This window comes from Heptranchias perlo, chromosome 9, assembly GCF_035084215.1.
Source record: "Heptranchias perlo isolate sHepPer1 chromosome 9, sHepPer1.hap1, whole genome shotgun sequence".
Taxonomy (NCBI): domain Eukaryota; kingdom Metazoa; phylum Chordata; class Chondrichthyes; order Hexanchiformes; family Hexanchidae; genus Heptranchias; species Heptranchias perlo.
In genome coordinates, this window is record NC_090333.1 from 37,905,685 (window position 1) to 37,927,554 (window position 21,870).

Below are 21,870 nucleotides of genomic sequence, written 5' to 3' on the forward strand. Positions count from 1 at the left end.
AAATTCAATCAAATTAGTCAGACATGATCTTCCCTTGACAAAGCCATGTTGACTGTCCCTGATTAATCCTTGCTTCTCCAAGTGGAGACTAATTTTGTCCTTCAGAATTTTTTCCAATAATTTTCCTACCACTGATGTTAGGCTCACTGGCCTGTAGTTCCCCGGTTTTTCCCTACTCCCCTTCTTGAATAATGGTACTACATTAGCGGTTCTCCAGTCCTCTGGCACATCCCCTGTGGCCAGAGAGGTTCTGAATATATGTGTCAGAGCCCCTGCAATCTCCTCCTTTGCCTCACACAGTAGCCTGGGATACATTTCGTCCGGGCCTGGGGATTTATCCATTTTTAGGCCTGCTAAAACCGCCAATACCTCCTCCCGCTCGATGTTAATATGTTCGAGTATATCACAGTCCCCCTGTCGTATTTCTGTGTCTACATCGTCCTTCTCCATAGTGAAAACAGATGCAAAAAATTCATTTAGAACCCCTCCTACATCTTCCGGCTCCACACACAGATTGCCATTTTTGTCTCTAATGGGCCCTATTTTTTCCCTAGTTATCCTCTTACCCTTAATATACTTATAAAAGCCCTGCCATCTTCAACGATTTGTGCACATATACCCCCAGATCTCTCTATTCCAGTACCCCTTTTAGAGTTGTGCTATATTTTATATTGCCTCTCCTTGTTCTTCCTACCGAAATGTATCACTTTGCATTTTTCTGCCTTAAATTTCATCTAACATGTGTCCGCCCATGCCACCATCCTGTCTATACCTTATTGAAGTCTACCACTATCCTCCTCACTGTTTACTACCCTTCCAAGTTTTGTGTCATCTGCAGATTTTGAAATTGTGCCCTGTACACCCAAGTCCAAGTCCTTAGTATATATTAAGAAAAGAAGTGGTCCCAGCACCGACCCCTGGGGGACACCACTGTACATCTCCCTCCAGACTGAAAAACAATAATTACTTTCACCACTACTCTCTGTTTCCTGTCACTTAGCCAGTTGTGTATCAATGTTGCTACTGGCCTCTTTATTCCATGGGCCACAAACTTGATGATAAGCCTACCATGCGGCACTTTATCAAACGCCTTTTGAAAGTCCATATACACCACATCAACTGTGTTGCCCTCGTCTACCCTCTCTATCAGTTTAGTTAAACACGATTTACCTTCAACAAACCTATACTGGCTTTCCCTAATCAATCCACATTCGTCCAAGTGACCTGTTAATTCTGTCCCAGATTGTCGTTTCTAAAAGTTTCCCCACCACCGAGGTTAAACTGACTGGACTATTGTTGCTGGGTTTATCCTTACACCCATTTTTGAACAAGGGTGTAACATTTGCAATTCTCCACTCCTCTGGCACCACCCCTGTATCTACAGATGTTTGGAAGATTATGGCCAGTACCTCTGCAATTTCCACCCTTCCCTCAGCAATCTAGGATGCATCCCATCCGGACTGGGTGACTTATCTATTTTAAGTACAGCCATCCTTTCTATTATTTCTATCCTTTCTTTATCAATTTTTAGCCCATTCAGTATCTCAACTATATCTTCCTTTACGGAGACTGTGGCATCATCTTCTTCCTTGGTTAAGACAGATGCGAAGTAGTCATTTACAGTGCTACTCCCTACCTAACAGCACTGTGGGAGTACCTTCACCACACGGACTGCAACGGTTCAAGAAGGCGGCTCACCTCCACCTTCTCAAAGGCAATTAGGGATGGGCAATAAATGCTTTTAAAAAAAAATTGTGCCAAACCTTTATAAAACACTGGTTAGACTTCAGCTGGAGTATTGTGTTCAATTCTAGGTACCACACTTTAGCAAAGATGTCAAGGCGTTAGGGTGCAGAAGAGATTTACTAGAATGGTACCAGGGATGAGGGACTTCAGTTATATGGAGAGACTGGAGAAGCTGGGATTGTTCTTCTTAGAACTGAGAGGGTTAAGGGGAGATTTGAAAGAGGTGTTCAAAATCATGGTGTTTAGATAAAGTAAATAAGGAAAAACTATTTCCAATGGCAGGAGGGTCGGTAACCAGAGGACACAGATTTAAGGTGATTGGCAAATGAACCATGAGGAAACTTTTTTTTATGCAGCAAGTTGTAATGACCTGGAATGCACTGCCTGAAAGGGTGGTGGAAGCAGATTCAATAGTAACTTTCAAAAGGGAATTGAATAAATGCTTGAAAGGAGAAAATTTACTGGCCTATGGGGAAGGAACAGGGGAATGGGACTAATTAGATAGCTGTTTCAAAGAGCCGGCACAGGCACGATGGGCTGAATGGCCTTCTCCTGTGCTGTACCTACTATGATACAATGATATGAAGTATTACAATGGTGGAGGCATGTTATTTAGCTGAAATTGTCATGAATATGGTTATTCTCCTATGAAAGTTATGATTCTCTTCGCATGGTTTAAAAAAAGTTACACGAATAGAGATATGATAATTTTAGATTAGATTTACCAAAGTAAAAGTCCTAGTATTTGAGCTTTCACAAGCATTGGCTGAATTAAACCTTATAAGGAAAGAAAAGGCAAAGTAAAATTTCACCTGCTGTAGCACACTGACCGAGTACCCTGAAAGAAACTGGTGATGTAGCTGAAGTTACCGAGTTTTTATTTCTCAACTGCAATATATTGTATATATTTTAGGTTTGAAATAAGTTTGAAGAATTTTCATTAATTAAAAAGTACTTCTTGCTGCTTAAAATACGATTTGATTGTAATAATTTTGTTCTGGATATAGAACATAGCTAGGACTTTGATGATTGTGATTTTGTTAAAAGATTCTGATACATTGAAGGTGCCTTGGTTATAAAAAGGATACATGCTGAAGGGAAGCAAGTCTGCTAATAATTAGTATGTGTATTTATGCATAAATATCTTTTTAATTCTTGCAGGAAGATCCTTTTGATATGAAAGCTACTGAATATTCTAACACTATTCCAGACCCAAACCTGGACTTCTTTCAGACAGATCCCTTCACTGGAAGTAAGTTAAGTTTTTATTTTGTTCTCCTTTTGTGTTTTGAAAGTTATATTTCTCTTCACATGGTTTAATAAAAGTTACATGAATAAGAGATGTGATCATTTTAGATTAGATTTACCGAAGTAAAAGTCCTGGTGTTTGAGCTTTCACAAGCATAGGCCAAATTAGACCTCATAAGGAAAGAAAAGGCAAAGTAAAATTTCACCTGCTGTAGCACACTGACAGAGGACCCATGAAAGAAACTGGTGATGTAGCTGAAGTTACTGAGTTTTTATTAAACAGACTGACTTTAAAATGCTCACATTCCAAAAATAATTGAGGTTTAAGATGGGTAATAACCCTGGTGTTTTTATTGACTTGGGTTACAGTTATACTACAGTAGTTCTTTGGCTGTAAAGCATTTGGGACATCCTAAAGGTGCTATATAAATGCAAGTTTTTTTCTTCCTTTCTTTCTTCCTTTTCTATTTCTGGTCTTGAGACCATATCTCGAGAGTATAAAGTGCAGGATTCAAGATATATTGTGTGCTGCGCCTTGCACTCTGCCAGGAAAGAGGTTACAGATATGTGCAGAGTTCCGCTTCTCCAGTAGCTTTTTTAATGTCATCAGAGGCTGTTCACTTTGTCATAACACGAGAGGACTCGATACTAAGTTTATAAATATCCAGTTATCCTCAGCCCATTGGATGCTCAAACAGAGTGATATGGCCTCTTGGATGGGTCTTGCGCTGCTTGGCTTTAATACATGCAGGAATTGCCTCTCAATTTATATTGCTGCTGTCATGTTGATGCACGGCCTGAAAGTGGCAGTAGAACTGCAGCCTTTATATTGCCAATACTTTTTTTGCAATCATTGCGAAATGTATGAGCTAATATCCAAGGAAAGTCTCCATATAATTAAAAGTCGCATATACATCACATTCATTTCACTTCAAATGTTTGTCACATCATTTTGATGATATGAAAAACACAGCTTAAAATGAAACTATCTGTGTAACCAATCATGCTGATTTGTTCAAGTTTTAGATAGAAAGAGCTACCACCATCTAATCAATCAAATACCTGAAAAAATTGTCTTTGCGCTTTCAGCAGCCATCCCAATTCCCTATAAAACCTACTTGTAAAATTTATAATGTAAATATTTTTTTTAAAACCTTGTATTGGAAATCTGTGTGCTGGAAATCTCTTAAGAGGTTCCCCTGCTCCTCTCTGAGGCCTGGGCCATGAGTTTTCATATATTCAGGCTTATGTTGTATACCTGGCCATTGCATGAATGAAAAGGCTGAACCAAGTGCCAGACTATGACTCCTGGAATGCTTCGATGTCACTGTGCAGGTCACTCTGGTGGACTCCATCTTCACCAATGCAGTGTTACAATTTGGGCTTTCGCCTGTGATCCAAAACCCTTCCCCTCCCCCTAGACTAAACATTTTTCTTTTTCTTAACAATTACTTCAAATATGTAAGCCCTCTTACAAAGGGTGGGTTAATAATTAAGATTTTAATTAAACATTTCGCAGTGGCACATAAGGATGTATTTTTTTTCTGTTCAGGCGTGTTCGCAAAAAGTCTAAAAGACTATGAATTGGGACGATCCATCTTATGCCCACACCAACTTTTTATGAACTTTTAACAAACCAAGCAAATATAACCCATATTAAACTTATATCAAAAGATCAGATGCTTAATGTTCAAAAATCGATAAGTATAATGGCATATAACTCGCACACCTTGTATTTATCAAATATATTCAATGTAATTTAAACTTTTGGCAGCTTAGTGCCAAAGTGTTGTTTAGCATGTCCGATGGATTGGGAGACCTAAATTTGAATCCATACGCTCTCGTTTTTTGAGACCAAGGAGTTTATAATATTGGTGGTGTTGTTGAGCTTAACATGGTACAGAGGTCTTGGGAGCGACTCAGGCATGTTCTACTTTCACCTGCATGTCAGTCAACAATATGCCAGAATTGTGTCCATTTAACTTTCCCTGCTAATTATTAAAAAAAATTAAATACAGTTGAATACTCAAGATTAGATTATTATAGGGCCCTAGCTGGAGTATTACTTCACAGCAATTTTTGGCTGAGGAAATATTTTGCACAACAAAACCCACTTTAACTCAGCATAATTTCTGTTAATCCCCTTACTGATGAATGAGAATGTTAGTCTTTTAATACAGTTTTATTCAATTAATTTTGAAGGTGATCCCTTTAAAGATGATCCATTTGGAAAAGTTGATATTGCAGGTAAGAAAAACACTCAGTTGTAAGCTTCAATAGTAAGCAGTTTTGGCAAGCTCTACCTGCATTAGTACAAAGCTGTTTCTACCTCTCAACCTTCAGTGGTAGCCGGAAGCAGACATATGGGAGTGGCAATTCTTGAAAAATATAGCAAGAATTCAAGCATTCAGCTGTGGAATCAGGCCTGGAGCATCAAGCCTATCTGGTGATGAATAATGTTACCTATAGGAGGGCAGCCTTGATTATACTTAATGTACCTAGTGACATTGGGCCTTTTATCCACCCTTCAGTTGGCAACAGTTCTGATAGGTAAAGTAACATTTAGATTTTCTTAGCATGAAATCATGTTTGACATTCCAGCAATGCAAATTTTAATTTTAAGTTGCTGTATTCTTTCGTCTTTTACTTTTTTTAAATGTCTTTCTGCTTCCCCTCCCCCAGTCCTGTATAGGAATAATGTAAATGCTGTCCAAGATCACACACCATTCCCCAATCATGGGAGTGAGCAGGAAACATACTCCTCACCCTTAAATAATTCTGGTTTTGATGTTACAGCTCAGATATCTGCCCTATTTTTTTATGTATTCCTTATAGGAAAGTACCTGACCTTCGCTAGGCACCTCCATCTGACTGAACAATCGAGACCAGGAACTCAGTGCATGCAGAATCATCGAATCAACCTTCATCCATTCACACAATGGCACAGGGGAAGATTGTAGTAAACATTTCACTATAAATAGAAAACAGTGAAAATTTCCTGCTCTTCCCCCCTCCCCCCCCCCCCCCCCCCAACCCATTGTTTGCAGTTTCCATTTTGTTGTTAGCATTGGAAACTTATTTCTGAAGTGTCGATAACTACAAGAAGTCATATTCACATTTCCATCCAGATGGTGTACGTGAATCCAGTGTATTCTCTGTATGTCTCATTTGCAGTCCTGACTGTGCACATCTCTGCTGCAGGGAGTGAGTCTGTCTTCCCGAATTGTAAATGAGCAGAGAAGTGACCATTATTATTACAGCTCTTATTAAGACACAAGTTTTGATCTCCGTTGAGGACAGAGAGGGGGAGGAGAAATCATGACAGCTGTTATATAGCATGCCAACTAAAAAGGGGTGAGATTGTCTGTAGTGGTATGTTTCTGGGTAAAATTGGCTCTGCCTGGGAACATTTTTTGCAGAGGAATTTTAGGCAGCCCTTTGGAAATTATCTGCTGGATTGCATAGCCTGAGGAGATCAGATCCTCAAGGGAGAAAAAAGTTGCTCAAATTTAACCTTTGAATAACTATTTATTGAACTTTTACTGTCCTTCACTAATTGTGTTCTCTTCATAGATAAAACTTTATTCATTTTGCATTGGATTCTTTGCTATCATGAACAGCCTGTGAATCATCAACTTATTCTTCATAGATATTCCTGCCAGTTTTCTATTAGGAACTTAACCAAGTGAAGTGATAATTACTTCTATCCAGTGTCTAGTACCACTGCTTAATCGGACGGAACAAACTGTCTGAGAATTCAGTGTTGTACCATCAAGTTTTTTGTTGATTTTTAAAATATGTATTTATATTATATTATCACATCCCTCCATTCCAGATCAAGTCCTGAAAGCCACTCTATTACTCTGTAACTGGCAACTGAGAGGTGGGGGTGATTCAAACATTAACTGTTTCTTCCCTTCCGACAGGAAAGCATCTGGCTTCTGCTCAGCAACCATTCAAAACTAGCTGAGAACACAAACTTGTGGGGAAGTGGGGCAGACTAACATCCTACCACCCCATGGTGCAACACGTTGCACCAACCTGTTGTACAGTTGGGAGATCGCCAGCTTGTTACTAATTTGAATAATTGGAAATGTTGATGATTTTCCTCTCTCCCTTTTTTTAAAAAATGATTTCATTTTTCTCTTTTTCTAAACAAGAAGGACAGCAAAACTATAAATAGCATGTTTTCAAAATTTAGAATATAGAACTTTATTGTCGATCATTTCACCTCTCCACCTCTCCGGCAGATGCTAACTTACATTGGAGTATAGTTCCATGAGTGCCAATAACCCATTTTAACCTTATTAGAGTGACCATCCTCATGTGTGTGACTGGACAGTGACTGTTAGCAGGCTATTTCTCCTTTGGGAAGTGAGGGTTGGGGGACAGTTACAACCAAGTCACATCATACCTGTCCGATGTCTTCAAGCAAACATTTTCCAACAAGGGTATGGGATGTCACTGGATCGTGATTAGGAACAGGAACCAAGGCTGATTTTTCTTTCCTCACCACTTCTTAGCCTGGGAGCGTGAGGTTAGTTGTAGTGTTCCTCTTGCTACTCAGCTAAGATCAACACAGACCAGGGATAAAGGACTCGATATTAGGAGGGAGGCGGGTAGGCAGCGGGGGGTCGACTGGGTGCGCCCAGTGAATTTGGGGTGCTCCGCACGCGATCGCAAGTAAATTGAAGCCACTTACCTTGGCTTCCGGGTTTCGCGGTGGAAAGCTGCGCAGCGGGCGGACTGTGCACCCGCATCATAGGCTGTCAGCTGGAGGAGCCCTATTTAAAGGGGCAGTCCTCCACTGACTGATGCTGCAGAAAGGAGCCAAAATTACAGCATTGAGCAGCCCAGGGGAAGGCTGCTCCCAGGTTTAATGATTCCTCACTCCAGGTCCTACTGGATGGGATGAGGAGGAGGGGGAGGACAGAGATCTTCTCCCCAGCGGACGGGAGGAAGTGGCCTGCCTCTGCCACCACGAAGGCCTGGCTCGAGGTGGCAGAGGAGGTCACCAGCACCACCAACATATCATGCACCTGCATGCAGTGCAGGAGACGCTTCAATGACCTAAGTAGGTCAGTCGAAGTGAGTACTCTTACTCATTCCCCTACACTCCGTCTGCCACATCACCGCCCCCATCCCACATCTCCTTCTGCATTGCCAACACTACTCTATCACATCACTCCTCACATCCACTCAAAGTTCATCCTCATCTTACCTGCACTTACTCACCTCGCTAGTACTCATCCCACCACTACCACTCAATCCAATCCTCATACAATCTCACGGCTCTATCTCATACTCACCCGCTGATGCATCTATTTCAGGTCAGTCTCATCCAACCTGCCACTACCTGTGCTGCAGCCACGGGGCATGCATCACGTATGTGTAGTAGGAAGCATAAGGCAAACGTGTCGTGAGCATGAAGGGAATGCACAAGGGTGTTTGAGGGTTTGTCATGGTTTTTACTCTTATTTGATTTCTGATCAACTCATATTACATATTATTGTCACCACTACTGCCACGTCTTGGCCATTCTTGACTGGCTTGTGCAATAATGCCCTTTCCTGAGGATCACCATGACGGCCCACACCTGATGCCACCCATTGTGTCACTGCAGAGTGGGTGTAGGTGTATTTGCAGAGCTCTTTTGTGCAGATGACTGAGAGACACTGGCGATGTCCCCGGTGGCACCCTGGAAGGATCCGGAGGAGAAATTGTTGAGGGCAGTGGTGACTTTGACAGCGACAGGGAGGAAGATGATGCTCGGGTCAGCCGGGAGCAGTTCGGCATGAAGGAGGCTGCAGATGTCCACGACTACATGTCGAGTGACTCTGAGCCTCCGTGTGCACTGCTGCTCAGAGAGGTCCAGGAAGCTGAGCTTCGGTCTGTAGACCCTGTGGCGAGGGTAGTGCCTTCTGCAATGCATCTCTCTCTGCAGTTGCCCTCCCTCCTGCTGTGCAGGTGGATGTGTCACAGCACTGTGTTGTGGAGCTCCATATGTCGGAGGTGGACGGTGTGGCCGGCGAGGCTGGTGATGCTGTTCGTCCTCCGAGGAGGTCATGACTGCAGCTATGGTGGCCCCCAGCCGGAAGATGTACATCTGAGGGGGTCCGCAAGCTAGGTAAATGTGTCTGCTCACCTAGCTTGCGTACAACATTTATACCTGAGTTATCAGAAATATTGTAGACTTGCTTTGAAGCCCATTTTCAGTGGGCTTTCTCAGTTATGTTATGAAGCAGTTAGTCTCAATTACGAGCAGCTTATATTCAGAGTAATTTTGTCCTGTATTTCTGATCTTTGTAAATATTCCTAGTCAAAATGAACAACTTAACTGAGGTTTATTGAAGTCATTAGCCCTGCGGTAACAGTTTTTTGATTTTAGAATATTTTCTAAGTCCTTTGTATGATGTATTTGCAGATCCTTTTGGAGGAGATCCTTTTAAAGGCACAGATCCTTTTGCAGATGCTTCTGATAACTTCTTTCAACAGTCTTCAAGTGATCCCTTTACATCCACTGAGTCTGATCCTTTCAATGCTACAATAACCAACAATAATGTGGAATCAGTAAGTATGGAAAGCAGATATGTACACAATAGAGGCATGTGATGCTTTACTAAATATAAGATATCCAATCTAAAAATTATTCTGTAGGCAACCCAGTGATGCACCAGAGAACTATGACATGGAATGGGAGGACACAGGCTTATCCCTGTAATCTTCTTGCACAGCAGGTTCCTGAGCTTAGCCTGCCATTGGGAAAGTTGTAGGGCAGAAGGAGCTAAATCTGAGGAATGGTCACCTCATGTCACTCACATGCCTGCTAGTGGTTGAAGTATCATGGGCAAAGGACTAGGAATAATTTTCAAATGATTTTAAAATTATTTCTTAAATCCCTCCCTTCACTCCAGTATGAAGCATTGCACCCCGATGAAGAAGATAGAGCAGTGATCTACTTAGTCCGAAAGCCCTGTCTCCCATTTTTAGATAGTAAAGCTTACTGGACATTTTAACTTTGTGCCATTGAATTGATTTTTACAAAACCAGAAATACTTTGCTGAGGGACAATAATATTCATCAATGCAAACAGTAATAAAATATGAGGAAGAGGACAGTTTGAATGAGTTACATAAGAACATAAGAAATAGGAGCAGGAGTAGGCCACATGACCCCTCGAGCCTGCTCCACCATTCAATAAGATGGCTGACCTACCTCAACTCCACTTCCCCGCCCTATCCCCATGTTCATGTAGCATCACAATGTCTGCTATTAAAAAGCTGGACCTAGTACTCGAGAGTCAAAATTCACATTAGCCTTTAAATAGCCAAAATTATGAGGTTGCTAAACTTATGCCAAAACTTTGCTAGATATCTGGCTTTCCAGGCTAAGATCATTAATGGAATTATCTCCTCATCCTTGATTAAATATTTAGTTCTCTGCAGTATTCAATATTAAGGATACAAATTGACTGTCACTGGGGGAAAAATTTTAAAGAAAGATCTTGGGGAGCGGGCAGGAAATTGGACATGAAGCTGAGTTCGGATCGGTCAATGCCCTGTGGGTGGCGGAGAGGGCCCAGGGGCTATGTGGCCGGGTCCTGCTCCGACTTCTTGTGTTCTTTAGATTTGTGGTTGGGATCAGATCAGCCATGATCTTATTGAATGGCGGAGCAGGCTCGAGGGGCCGATTGGCCTACTCCTGCTCCAATTTCTTATGTTCTTATGATTTATCTAACGCCTTTCACATTCCCAGGACATCCCCAAATTGTATCATAATTTGAAGCCACAGTTGTATTGTAATTTGCACACAGCAAGGTCCCACAAACAACAATGAGATAAATGACCAGATAATCTGTTTTTCTTAGTGATGTTGTATGAGGGATATGTATTGACCAGGATACCGGGAGAACTCCCCTGCTCTTCTTTGAATAGTGCCACGGGATCTTTTGCACACCTGAGAAGTCGGTCAGGGCTCTGTTTAATGTCTGATCTGAAAGATACTACGATTCAAATGTATTGTAGAGCTACAGCAGGTTAAATTTGTAAACAAAGCTGCTTATTACTTGTTTATCTTGGCTTATACTACATACCGTGATCTGTGATGAATTCATCACTCTGTGCAGTGTACACGCTGTGGAGATGCCGGTGATGGACTGGGGTTGACAATTGTAAACAATTTTACAACACCAAGTTATAGTCCAGCAATTTTATTTTAAATTCACAAGCTTTCGGAGATTTTCTCCTTCCTCAGGCAAATGTTTCAAGATCTACATTTGCCTGAGGAAGGAGAAAATCTCCGAAAGCTTGTGAATTTAAAATAAAATTGCTGAACTATAACTTGGTGTTGTAAAATTGTTTACAAGTGTACACGCAGTATGGATGAAGTGCTTGTCACCCTAACGTGTTCTTGGTGATGTCTTAAGTTGGGGAAGCTAAGTTCAACTGATCTATAAACAAAAGTGAAGTTGCATTTTTATTACAATGGAAAATTGTTTAGGGGGAGATAGGGGAATTGGTGTGGGTGTAACATCCAGTGATAACTCCGACAAATGTCTCCACTTACCAGGTGCAACCTAAATACTCCAAATGTCCTTGAGGCAATGAAAATGCAAGTAACTGATTTAGAAAATCACTTGCCCTAGGCATCAGATATTGTTATTGCTCATATCTGAATTCTAATGCTAAGTCGGAGATTATTAAATGACTATGTAAACCCAATGATTTTACTTAAGTTCCAGTAGGGTGGTGAGGCTGTCTTGAGGCAGTGAATTGACATGTCCTAAAAGAATTTCCACACAGTGCTGAACATGGTGATGTTGCAAAAACCTAATTTATTATGCATAATCATTGTTCCAAAACTGATCATTTGATGATGTGGAGATGCCGGTGATGGACTGGGGTGGACAAATGTAAGGAATCTTACAACACCAGGTTATAGTCCAACAATTTTATTTTAAAATCACAAGCTTTCGGAGATTATCCCCTTCGTCAGGTGAGTAGTGAATGAGAGCTTCTCAAATCGCATATCTTATATTAGGCTGGGACACCATCACACCAATCAAAAGGTGTCGTTGGTGTTCAGACAGGTTAGCCACGGAAAACAGAAGGTCCCAGTATACTGAATACACATTGTGTCAAGTTACACAGACAGAGAGAAAGAGACCCAAAAGGCAGAGAGAGAGAGAATATTAAAAAGAGATAACTTTTTTTTCCCCTTGCTGGTGGGGTTACGTGTAGCGTGACATGAACCCAAGATCCCAGTTGAGGCCGTCCTCGTGGGTGCGGAACTTGGCTATCAATTTCTGCTCGACGATTTTGCGTTGTCGTGTGTCTCGAAGGCCGCCTTGGAGAACGCTTACCCGAAGATCGGTGGCTGAATGTCCTTGACTGCTAAAGTGTTCCCCGACTGGGAGGGAACCCTCCTGTCTGGCGATTGTTGCGCGGTGTCTGTTCATCCGTTGTCGCAGTGTCTGCATGGTCTCGCCAATGTACCATGCTCCGGGGCATCCTTTCCTGCAACGTATGAGGTAGACAACGTTGGCCGAGTCACAGGAGTATGAACCATGTACCGGGTGGGTGGTGTCCTCTCGTGTGATGGTGGTATTCGTGTCGATGATCTGGCATGTCTTGCAGAGGTTGCCGTGGCAGGGTTGCGTGGTGTCGTGGACGCTGTTCTCCTGAAAGCTGGGTAATTTGCTGCGAACGGTGGTCTGTTTGAGGTTGGGTGGCTGTTTGAAGGCGAGTAGTGGAGGCGTGGGGATGGCCTTAGCGAGGTATTCGTTGTCATCGATGACATGTTGAAGGTTGCGGAGAACATGGCGTAGTTTCTCCGCTCCGGGGAAGTACTGGACGACAAAGGGTACTCTGTTGGTTGCGTCCCGTGTTTGTCTTCTGAGGAGGTCTATGCGATTCTTCGCTGTGGCCCGTCGGAACTGTCAATCGACAAGTCAAGCGTCATATCCCGTTCTTACGAGGGCGTCTTTCAGCGTCTGTAGGTGTCCATCGCGTTCCTCCTCGTCTGAGCAGATCCTGTGTATTCGTAGGGCCTGTCCATAGGGAATGGCCTCTTTTGACGTGGTTGGGGTGGAAGCTGGAAAAGTGGAGCATCGTGAGGTTGTCCGTGGGCTTGCAGTAGAGTGAGGTGCTGAGGTGCCCGTCTTTGATGGAGATTTGTGTGTCCAAGAAAGAAACCGATTCTGAGGAGTATTCCATGGTGAGTTTGATGGTGGGATGGAACTTGTTGATGTTATCGTGTAGTCTCTTCAGTGATTCTTCGCCGTGGGTCCATAGGAAGAAAATGTCGTCGATGTATCTGGTGTATAGCGTTGGTTGGAAGTCCTGTGCAGTGAAGAAGTCATGCTCGAACTTGTGCATGAAAATGTTGGCGTATTGGGGTGCAAATTTAGTCCCCATGGCTGTTGCGTGTGTTTGGGTAAAGAACTGGTTATCGAAGGTGAAGACCTTGTGATCCAGGATGAAGCGGATGAGTTTTAGGATGGCGTCTGGAGATTGGCTGTTGTTGGTGTTGAGTACTGAGGCTGTTGCAGCGATGCCGTCATCGTGGGGGATACTGGTGTAGAGTGCCGAGACGTCCATCGCGGTGAGAAGTGTTCCTGGTTCAACTGGTCCGTGGGTGCTGAGTTTTTGTAGGAAGTCTGTAGTGTCGCGACAGAAGCTGGGGGTTCCCTGTACGATGGGTTTCAGGATGCCCTCGACGTATCCAGAGAGGTTCTCACACAGGGTTCCGTTGCCTGATACGATAGGACGTCCGGGTGTGTTGGCTTTGTGTATCTTTGGGAGGCAGTAGAAGTCTCCCACGCGGGGAGTACATGGGATGAGAGCAAGTAGGATGCTTTGAAGGTCTGGATCGAAGGTCTTGATCAGTTTGTTGAGCTGGTGGGTGTGTTCTTTGGTCGGATCTGCGGGTAACTGTCTGTAGTGTTCCTGGTTGTCCAGTTGTCGGTATGCTTCTTTGCAGTAGTCCGTTCTGTTCTGTATGACAATGGCTCCTCCTTTGTCCGCTGGTTTGATGACTATGTTGCGGTTGGTCTTGAGAGCGTTGATGGCGTTGCGTTGTGCTCGGGTGACATTCTGGACTGGGTTCCCACCCAGTCAGGGAACGCTTTAGCAGTCAAGGACATTCAGCCACCGATCTTCGGGTAAGCGTTCTCCAAGGCGGCCTTCGAGACACACGACAACGCAAAATCGTCGAGCAGAAATTGATAGCCAAGTTCCGCACCCATGAGGACGGCCTCAACTGGGATCTTGGGTTCATGTCACGCTACACGTAACCCCACCAGCAAGGGGGAAAAAAAGTTATCTCTTTTTAATATTCTCTCTCTCTCTCTCTCTCTCTCTCTCTCTCTCTGCCTTTTGGGTCTCTTTCTCTCTGTCTGTGTAATTTGACACAATGTGTATTCAGTATACTGGGACCTTCTGTTTTCCGTGGCTAACCTGTCTGAACACCAACGACACCTTTTGATTGGTGTGATGGTGTCCCAGCCTAATATAAGATATACGATTTGAGAAGCTCTCATTCACTACTCATCTGACGAAGGGGATAATCTCCGAAAGCTTGTGATTTTAAAATAAAATTGTTGGACTATAATTGTTGGGTCCGCTGTTATTTGTTTTTTATATTAATGATTTGGATGAGAATTTAGGAGGCATGGTTAGTAAGTTTGCAGATGACACCAAGATTGGTGGCATCGTGGACAGTGAAGAAAGTTATCTAGGATTGCAACGGGATCTTGATAAATTGGGCCAGTGGGCCGATGAATGGCAGATGGAGTTTAATTTAGATAAATGTGAGGTGATGCATTTTGGGAGATCGAATCGGGCCAGGACCTACTCCGTTAATGGTAGGGCGTTGGGGAGAGTTATAGAACAAAGAGATCTAGGAGTACAGGTTCATAGCTCCTTGAAAGTGGAGTCACAGATGGATAGGGTGGTGAAGAAGGCATTCAGCTTGCTTGGTTTCATTGGTCAGAACATTAAATACAGGAGTTGGGATGTCTTGTTGAAGTTGTACAAGACATTAGTTAGGCCACACTTGGAATACTGTGTACAGTTCTGGTCACCCTATTATAGAAAGGATATTATTAAACTAGAAAGAGTGCAGAAAAGATTTACTAGGATGCTGCCGGGACTTGATGGTTTGACTTATAGGGAGAGGTTAGATAGACTGGGACTTTTTTCCTTGGAGAGTAGGAGGTTGAGGGGTGATCTTATAGAAGTCTATAAAATAATGAGGGGCATAGATAAGGTCGATAGTCAAAATCTTTTCCCAAAGGTAGGGGAGTCTATAACGAGGGGACATAGATTTAAGGTGAGAGGGGAGAGATACAAAAGGGTCCAGAGGGGCAATTTTTTCACTCAAAGGGTGGTGAGTGTCTGGAACAAGCTGCCAGAGGCAGTAGTAGAGGCGGGTACAATTTTGTCTTTTAAAAAGCATTTGGACAGTTACATGGGTAAGATGGGTATAGAGGGATAGGGGCCAAGTGCAGGCAATTGGGACTAGCTTAGTGGTATAAACTGGGCGACATGGACATGTTGGGCCGAAGGGCTTGTTTCCATGTTGTAAACTTCTATGATTCTATAACCTGGTGTTGTAAGATTCCTTAAATTGATCATTTGATGTATATACACAGTCCAGATTCAGTCATTAGTCTGTGCTGAATTAGTGGATTGTAACAGGGTGCTGGAAGGAGTGTTGTGATTGGTCTTAAAGACCCTGGTGTCAAAATTAGTCAAAGTCCCTGCCCCTGATAATTATCTAGTGAGTCGAGCTAATAAAGGCATGTGTGCAGACATCAGGTGAGGACAGGAACAGACTTAGTTGTAATACCTTCCATGGTCAAATAAACTACCAGCAATCACTGAAGAATGATCATTCATGTGAGGTGTTGGAGGGTTCCTGTTTCCTGAGGGACCATCCCCAACATGCCTTCAGGATAGGAAGGAAGAATGTTTTTGAAAAAAATTAATGCAAAAGGAAAGTTTCAATCAAAGTATGTAAATATATTTCCCTTTTAGCAAATGCATATTTTTCAATTTTTTTTATTTGCCTTCAAATCCTCTATATTATGCATTTATTTCAACTGAAAGGGTGAGAAGATAACATGATGATCGTAACCACCCAACAGGAGGTGCACAGATAGTGAGACTCTGATCTCACCACTTCCCCATTTAGGGAGGTTTCTTGTCTTCACTAGATGCCTCTCCAGATGATTTAAATGGGAGGAGGAACTCATCTTCCAAGGAGTTTTAGGAATAAACCCACTTCTATCTCCTTTGGGGTACAACTATGCACCTAACCACACATGCAAGATTTCGAAAGTAAAGTCAATCTTTTCAGGAGTTCATTATTTAAGTGAATACTTCTAATATAAACAATACTAACCAGTGCATTACATAGTGTTATGCTATTTGCATACTTGAACTTCAACCTAAAACTGGCAAAAGCAGTTCTGCTTTTATGTTGAGTGTTTTTGGAGATCTAATTCTGATCTCATGAAATTCTGGTATGTCTGAAAAATCAGGACAGACCAAAAATATTGTTTTGAACCAGATTCTGCCGTCAGTGCATTCTGTGTCCCAAACAAATTGGAATTAACTATTACTTATATCTGGTAAAGATGCACATGTATTTGAGATAGTATTTTGTTTCTGAATTTACAGGCATGTGTGTATGAAACCAAACAATTCAGAATGATCATATTTATATATGTTTGATTTTAGACTGAAGCATTGAAAATCAATGATCCGTTTGCTCCTGGTGGTGGTACAGTCTCATCCACTGCTGAAACAGGTGAGAAATTTCATTCTAGTGATGTACATAGTAGTATTTAACCTGTATTATCAACGTGTGTGTGTGTGTGTGTGTGTGTGTGTGTGTGTGTGTGTGTAATACACACACTAATGGACCGCTATACTGTTACTTACAGGGACTCTCTGCTAATCTGTTTGTGTCATCTTCAGGGTGTCGCCATGAGCTCGCTCTTGCGCGCTTGCTCTCACTGTCCCCTCAATGCCTCTCAGTTTCTGTCCTCCCAATGTGTGTCTCTCTGGCTCTCCAATCTCTCGCTACCTGTTTTTCCCCCAAACACTCACACACACTCACTCTCTCTCTCTCTCTCTTGCCAATTTGTCTCTTTCTCTATTCCCCTAGTGCAGTGTTGTCCAATATGTTAGCCACTAGCCACATGTGGCTAATTGGCAATCCAGATGTGATTAATTGCATTTTTGATTCATAAATTAAAAACTGAGTATTAAACACAGTCATATTCACACGACTTATGTATGGAAACAACAGCAACATGGTATGGATAGGGGTGCCGTCATTGCGGTCAGCTCGACCAATCGGAATAACTACTCCAGCCCAGCAGAAGAAAGCAACCTCAACCAATAACGAGCAGCTCCAAAAGGTTCATGACCAGTGCCGTGAGACTATAGCCAAAACAAACAGGGTTTTCGGTTGTATTCACAGGACAATCCACTACAAAACAAAGCATACCATTTTGTCTTTGTACAAGACCTCAGTTAGAATACTGTGTCCAGTTTTGGCCTCCTCACGTGGTGGAGGATGTTGAGGTTTTCGAAAGAGTGCAGAGGAGGGCCACAAGATTAATTCCCAGTCTAAAACACCTTAGTTACCCAGATAGGCTCAAAGAGCTTGGTTTGTATACTTTAGAAAAACAGACTGGGGCGATTTGATTTGAGGTTTATAAAATAATGAAGGGACTAGATTGTGTTCATGTGGACCAATTATTTCAATTGGGTAGGTTAGGGAGGATCAGGGATCATGCTTATAAGTTACGTAAGGGCAGAACGAAGTTGGATGTTAGGAAGTGGTTCTTTTCCTCCCAGAGAATAGTGGACCTGTGGAACCAGGTGCCGGCTCGTGCGGTGAACGCTGATTCATTGTATTCCTTCAAGAGAGAGTTTCACTTGTTTCTGACTGGGGCAGAGATCAAGAGGTAGGTATCCTGTAACATAAATCAGGGCCAATGTGGTCTCCTGGACCAGTTTCGATCACCTGAAGGGGTCGGATATGAATTTTCCAGATTTTTTTCCCTAATTGGTCTGGGTTTTTAATCTTTTTTTGCCTCTCCCAGGAAATTACGTGGCTTCAGTGGGTAGGGAGTGTCTGTGTTGTCATGTGGGACAGCTAAATGGACCAGTGGGTCTTTTCCTGCCTGTAAATTTCGTATGTTCCAAACTTTGAAAGAGACAGACTGCAAAGTTTTGCACAATGGTGATGGAAGTTTAAGTAAATATACATATTAAGTACACTTACCTGTATTATATGTATGGCGTTTTCTACTAAAATTAGAGCATGTGGCTAAAGAGTGTTAATGACTCTTGTACAAAACAAACTGCCCACGCTGGCACAGCAAACCACGCACTGGCAGCAACTCCAACTGTCATGGCCTCCCTTTCTCTTCCCTTCACCCCCTGCCCTCCTCCTTCCTCATCTCAATCCTCAGGCCTAGCTAACCCAGAGTTCAAAATCAAAGAAGGTACCTCAAGCCCCTGAATTGCATAGCTCTCAGTGCAAGCACTGTCATGCCATGAAACCTGTCTGTATGAATGCAATCCTCACACAAGCAAAGTGGAATTAAAATTTACAATGGCTTCATTAAATAATCGTGTAAGTGTCTAATTAAATGCACAATGGCATTATAAAATTTGAATGTAAAAGAAAAATAATTTACTTTCTCGTGAATCCAATATAAAAACAAAAAGAATCAGGTATGAAAACTTTAAATCTACCTTTTCAATAAAGTTAGTATTTAATAATGAACATCAATATTTTGCAATCTTCAATTTATTTTAGCAAATCTGAAGCTACAATAATAAAACATTTGGATATAGCTCTTCAAAGCCTTGTAGACCTGATTTATTTCTATGTATTGCATTTCAATATTGCTGATGTGACTGACCCTTTTTAAATAGTAGCAGACATGGAAAAAAAATAATTTTTGAGATTTTTTGTAATGAAACTTTACAGTTTTGACAATGATATCACTATCTTTCTGTGTTCCAGTTGCAGACCCTTTTGTCTCAATGTTTGGAAATGATTCGTTTGGAAGTGGGTTTGCTGATTTCAACACATTATCGCAGGTAATTCTAAATGTGTACTCAGAACATTTAATTGTTATTTTTAATCATTTGTTTTAAGAAATTCCCATGGCTGCTGCTGTCCCTTGGTTATTAAGCTTTAGAAAATGGGCTTAAAGGAATGTTGGGCTGGTTTCGCTGTTGGGAATTGTAAAGCTGATTTGTCTCCTTTTTTTGTCCATGTTTAACTGTAGAATTATTTTTTTAAGCCAAGAAATAGGCTGCTGGGGGCATATCTAATTTAAGAATAATTGCATTGATAGCAATGAGGTGATGCATTATATTTAGAACAACGCTTTGAAGATAAATGGTGTACAGAAGCTAAAAGTACTGGAAGCCTCTTTATAACAAAGTGTTCTGAAGAAGCTCTAGCGGTATTTTGCACTGTGCTTTGTCAGGGAATTGGGTGCATCCATCTTGTATAATTTGTAATAATAAGTATTGGCACTGAGGATGGGCACAGTTAATTAATACTGATTAGGACAAACCAAACTAGTGGAATCTAAATTGAAGATTGACTTCTTTCCCTTGATCCCTCTCATTTATCTTTCTGTAAGCTACTTTCTCCAGCCTCCTTAAGTACATCTCACACACACCCTGCAATTTTCTCTAACTATAGAGAGTGGGCAGGCAATCTGTTGCGAAGCCTTTGGCTATGCCACTCTTAAACAAGCTGTCAGGAGGTATATGAGTGCAATACAGATTCAGGTGTTTTTTTCCAGGCAGAGTGAGATTATAAACTCCCAATGGAGAGAGCTATATCCTAGCACTCACCCTGTGACATACAACATCAGTGTACCAGCACATACTGCTGCTGAAAAAAATACTTGCATTAATATAGCGCATTATCATGTCTCATAAATGTCTCATTGAGCCTCATATAAATATACTACTTTGAAGTGTAATGACTGTAGGCACATGCAGTAACCATTTTGCACGCTGCAAGATCCCATTAAGGCAGTATTCGACCAGTGTTGCATCAAGGGACCCTAGTAAAACTGAAGTCAATGGGCATCAGGGAGAAAACTCTTCAGTCATACCTAGGGCAAAGGAAAAGGAAGATGGTTGTGGTTGGTGGAGGACAATCATCTCAGTCCCAGGACATTGCTACAGGAGTTGCTCAGGGCCGCGTCCTAGGCCCAACCATCTTCAGTTGCTTCATCAATGACCTTCCCTCAATCATAAAGTCAGAAGAGGGGCTGTTTGCTGATGATTGCAGTGTTCAGCTCCATCCGCATTTCCTCAGAATGAAGCAGTCCATGCCCACATGCTGCAAGACCTGGATAACATCCAGGCTTGGGCTCATAAAGTGGCAAGAAACATTTGTGCCAGGCAATGACCATCTCCAACAAGAGAGAGCCCAACCACTTTGCTTTGGCATTCAATGCCATCACCATCGCTGAATCCTCCACCATCAACATCCTGGGACTCACCATTGACTAGAAACTCAACTGGACCAGCCACAGACCAACACTCAAGAAGCTCGACACCATCCAGGACAAAGCAGTCCACTTGATCAGCAGCCCATCCACTACTTTGAACATCCACTGCCTCCACCATTGGCGCAAGGTGGCTGCAGTATGCACTATCCACAGGATACACTACAATAACGCGACGGCATCTCCTAAACCCACGACCTCCAGCACCTAAAAGATCAAGGGCAGCAGGTGTGTGGGGATACCTTCACCTCCAACTTCCCCTGCAAGCCACACACCATCCCGACTTGGACATATATCGCCGTTCCTTCATCCTCACTGGGTCAAAGTCCTGGAACTCCCTACCTAACAGCACTGTGGAAGTACCTTCACCACATGGACTGCAACGGTTCAAGAAGAAGGCTCACCTCCATCTTCTCAAAGGAAACTAGGGATGGCAATAATGCTGGCCTTGCCAGCAACACCCATATCCAGAAATTGAATTTAAAAAAGACCCTTTGCAAGAAACAAAGTGAAAAGGGAAGTGCAAATGTGCAGCCTCAGTAGCTAGGCTTTGAAGTTTCTCCATACAACATAAAGAAGAGGAAATTCATTATCCTTTCTCTGTAATCAATAAACCTCTCACATCCATTATGTTGGGATTGCTCTGTTTCAGGCACTTGACAGGATTTGTTTGGCATTGACTTCCCTCTGATGTGAACACAGCGAGATTAAAAAAAGAGAACCACACAATCAGTCAGGTTTTTGAAAACAGAAAGCTGCAAGGGCAGTTCTACCCAGCAATAGCTGTGAGACCATTAGAATGCAGGCGAGTAGTTGGAAGTTAATTTGTTTAAGTCAGGCAAGATGGCCCATTGATGCGGGGAAGCATAGCGTGTTCAATCTTTTGTTTTATTGCACGAAGACAAGTTGTACTGATTGAATTAAGTGAATTATTTGACATTTATGAGTTCTCCTGCTGTATTATGTCCACAGGGTGCAGGTCTTTCACAACCATAAGCTTAACATCACTGGTAATGTTCGTCATTCTGTTTTCTTTCTGAATATATACATTCAGTCCAACCATGCAGATCCCTTCGGTTCTCCTGCAGTAGCAGACCCTGATAATGATGCCTTTGGAAAAAATGGATTTATAGATGAACCTGTAAAAAATGAAGAGGTGCCTCCGGCATTACCACCAAAAGTTGGCACTCCAACACGACCCCCTCCTCCGCCGCCTGGTAAGTAAATAGGAGGACCTCAAAAATGGTTGAGTTTTGTTTCAAATGCTAATTCTACTTCTTTCGATTATTCAGACAAAGTTAATCAAGCTTCAT

The 21,870-nt window shown here is 42.3% G+C and overlaps 1 protein-coding gene across 2 annotated transcripts in view; it reads left to right on the forward strand.

Annotated features, from left to right (window-relative positions):
* eps15 (epidermal growth factor receptor pathway substrate 15) overlaps positions 1-21,870 on the forward strand; it is a 160,312-nt gene that overhangs the window by 133,214 nt on the left and 5,228 nt on the right. For both annotated transcript variants that reach the window (XM_067990232.1, XM_067990233.1), the window contains exons 18-23: positions 2,908-2,998; positions 5,197-5,241; positions 9,419-9,564; positions 16,737-16,806; positions 19,045-19,121; positions 21,612-21,774. In XM_067990232.1, coding sequence (XP_067846333.1) covers positions 2,908-2,998; positions 5,197-5,241; positions 9,419-9,564; positions 16,737-16,806; positions 19,045-19,121; positions 21,612-21,774 — 592 coding nt within the window. The remainder of the gene's footprint in view (positions 1-2,907; positions 2,999-5,196; positions 5,242-9,418; positions 9,565-16,736; positions 16,807-19,044; positions 19,122-21,611; positions 21,775-21,870) is intronic.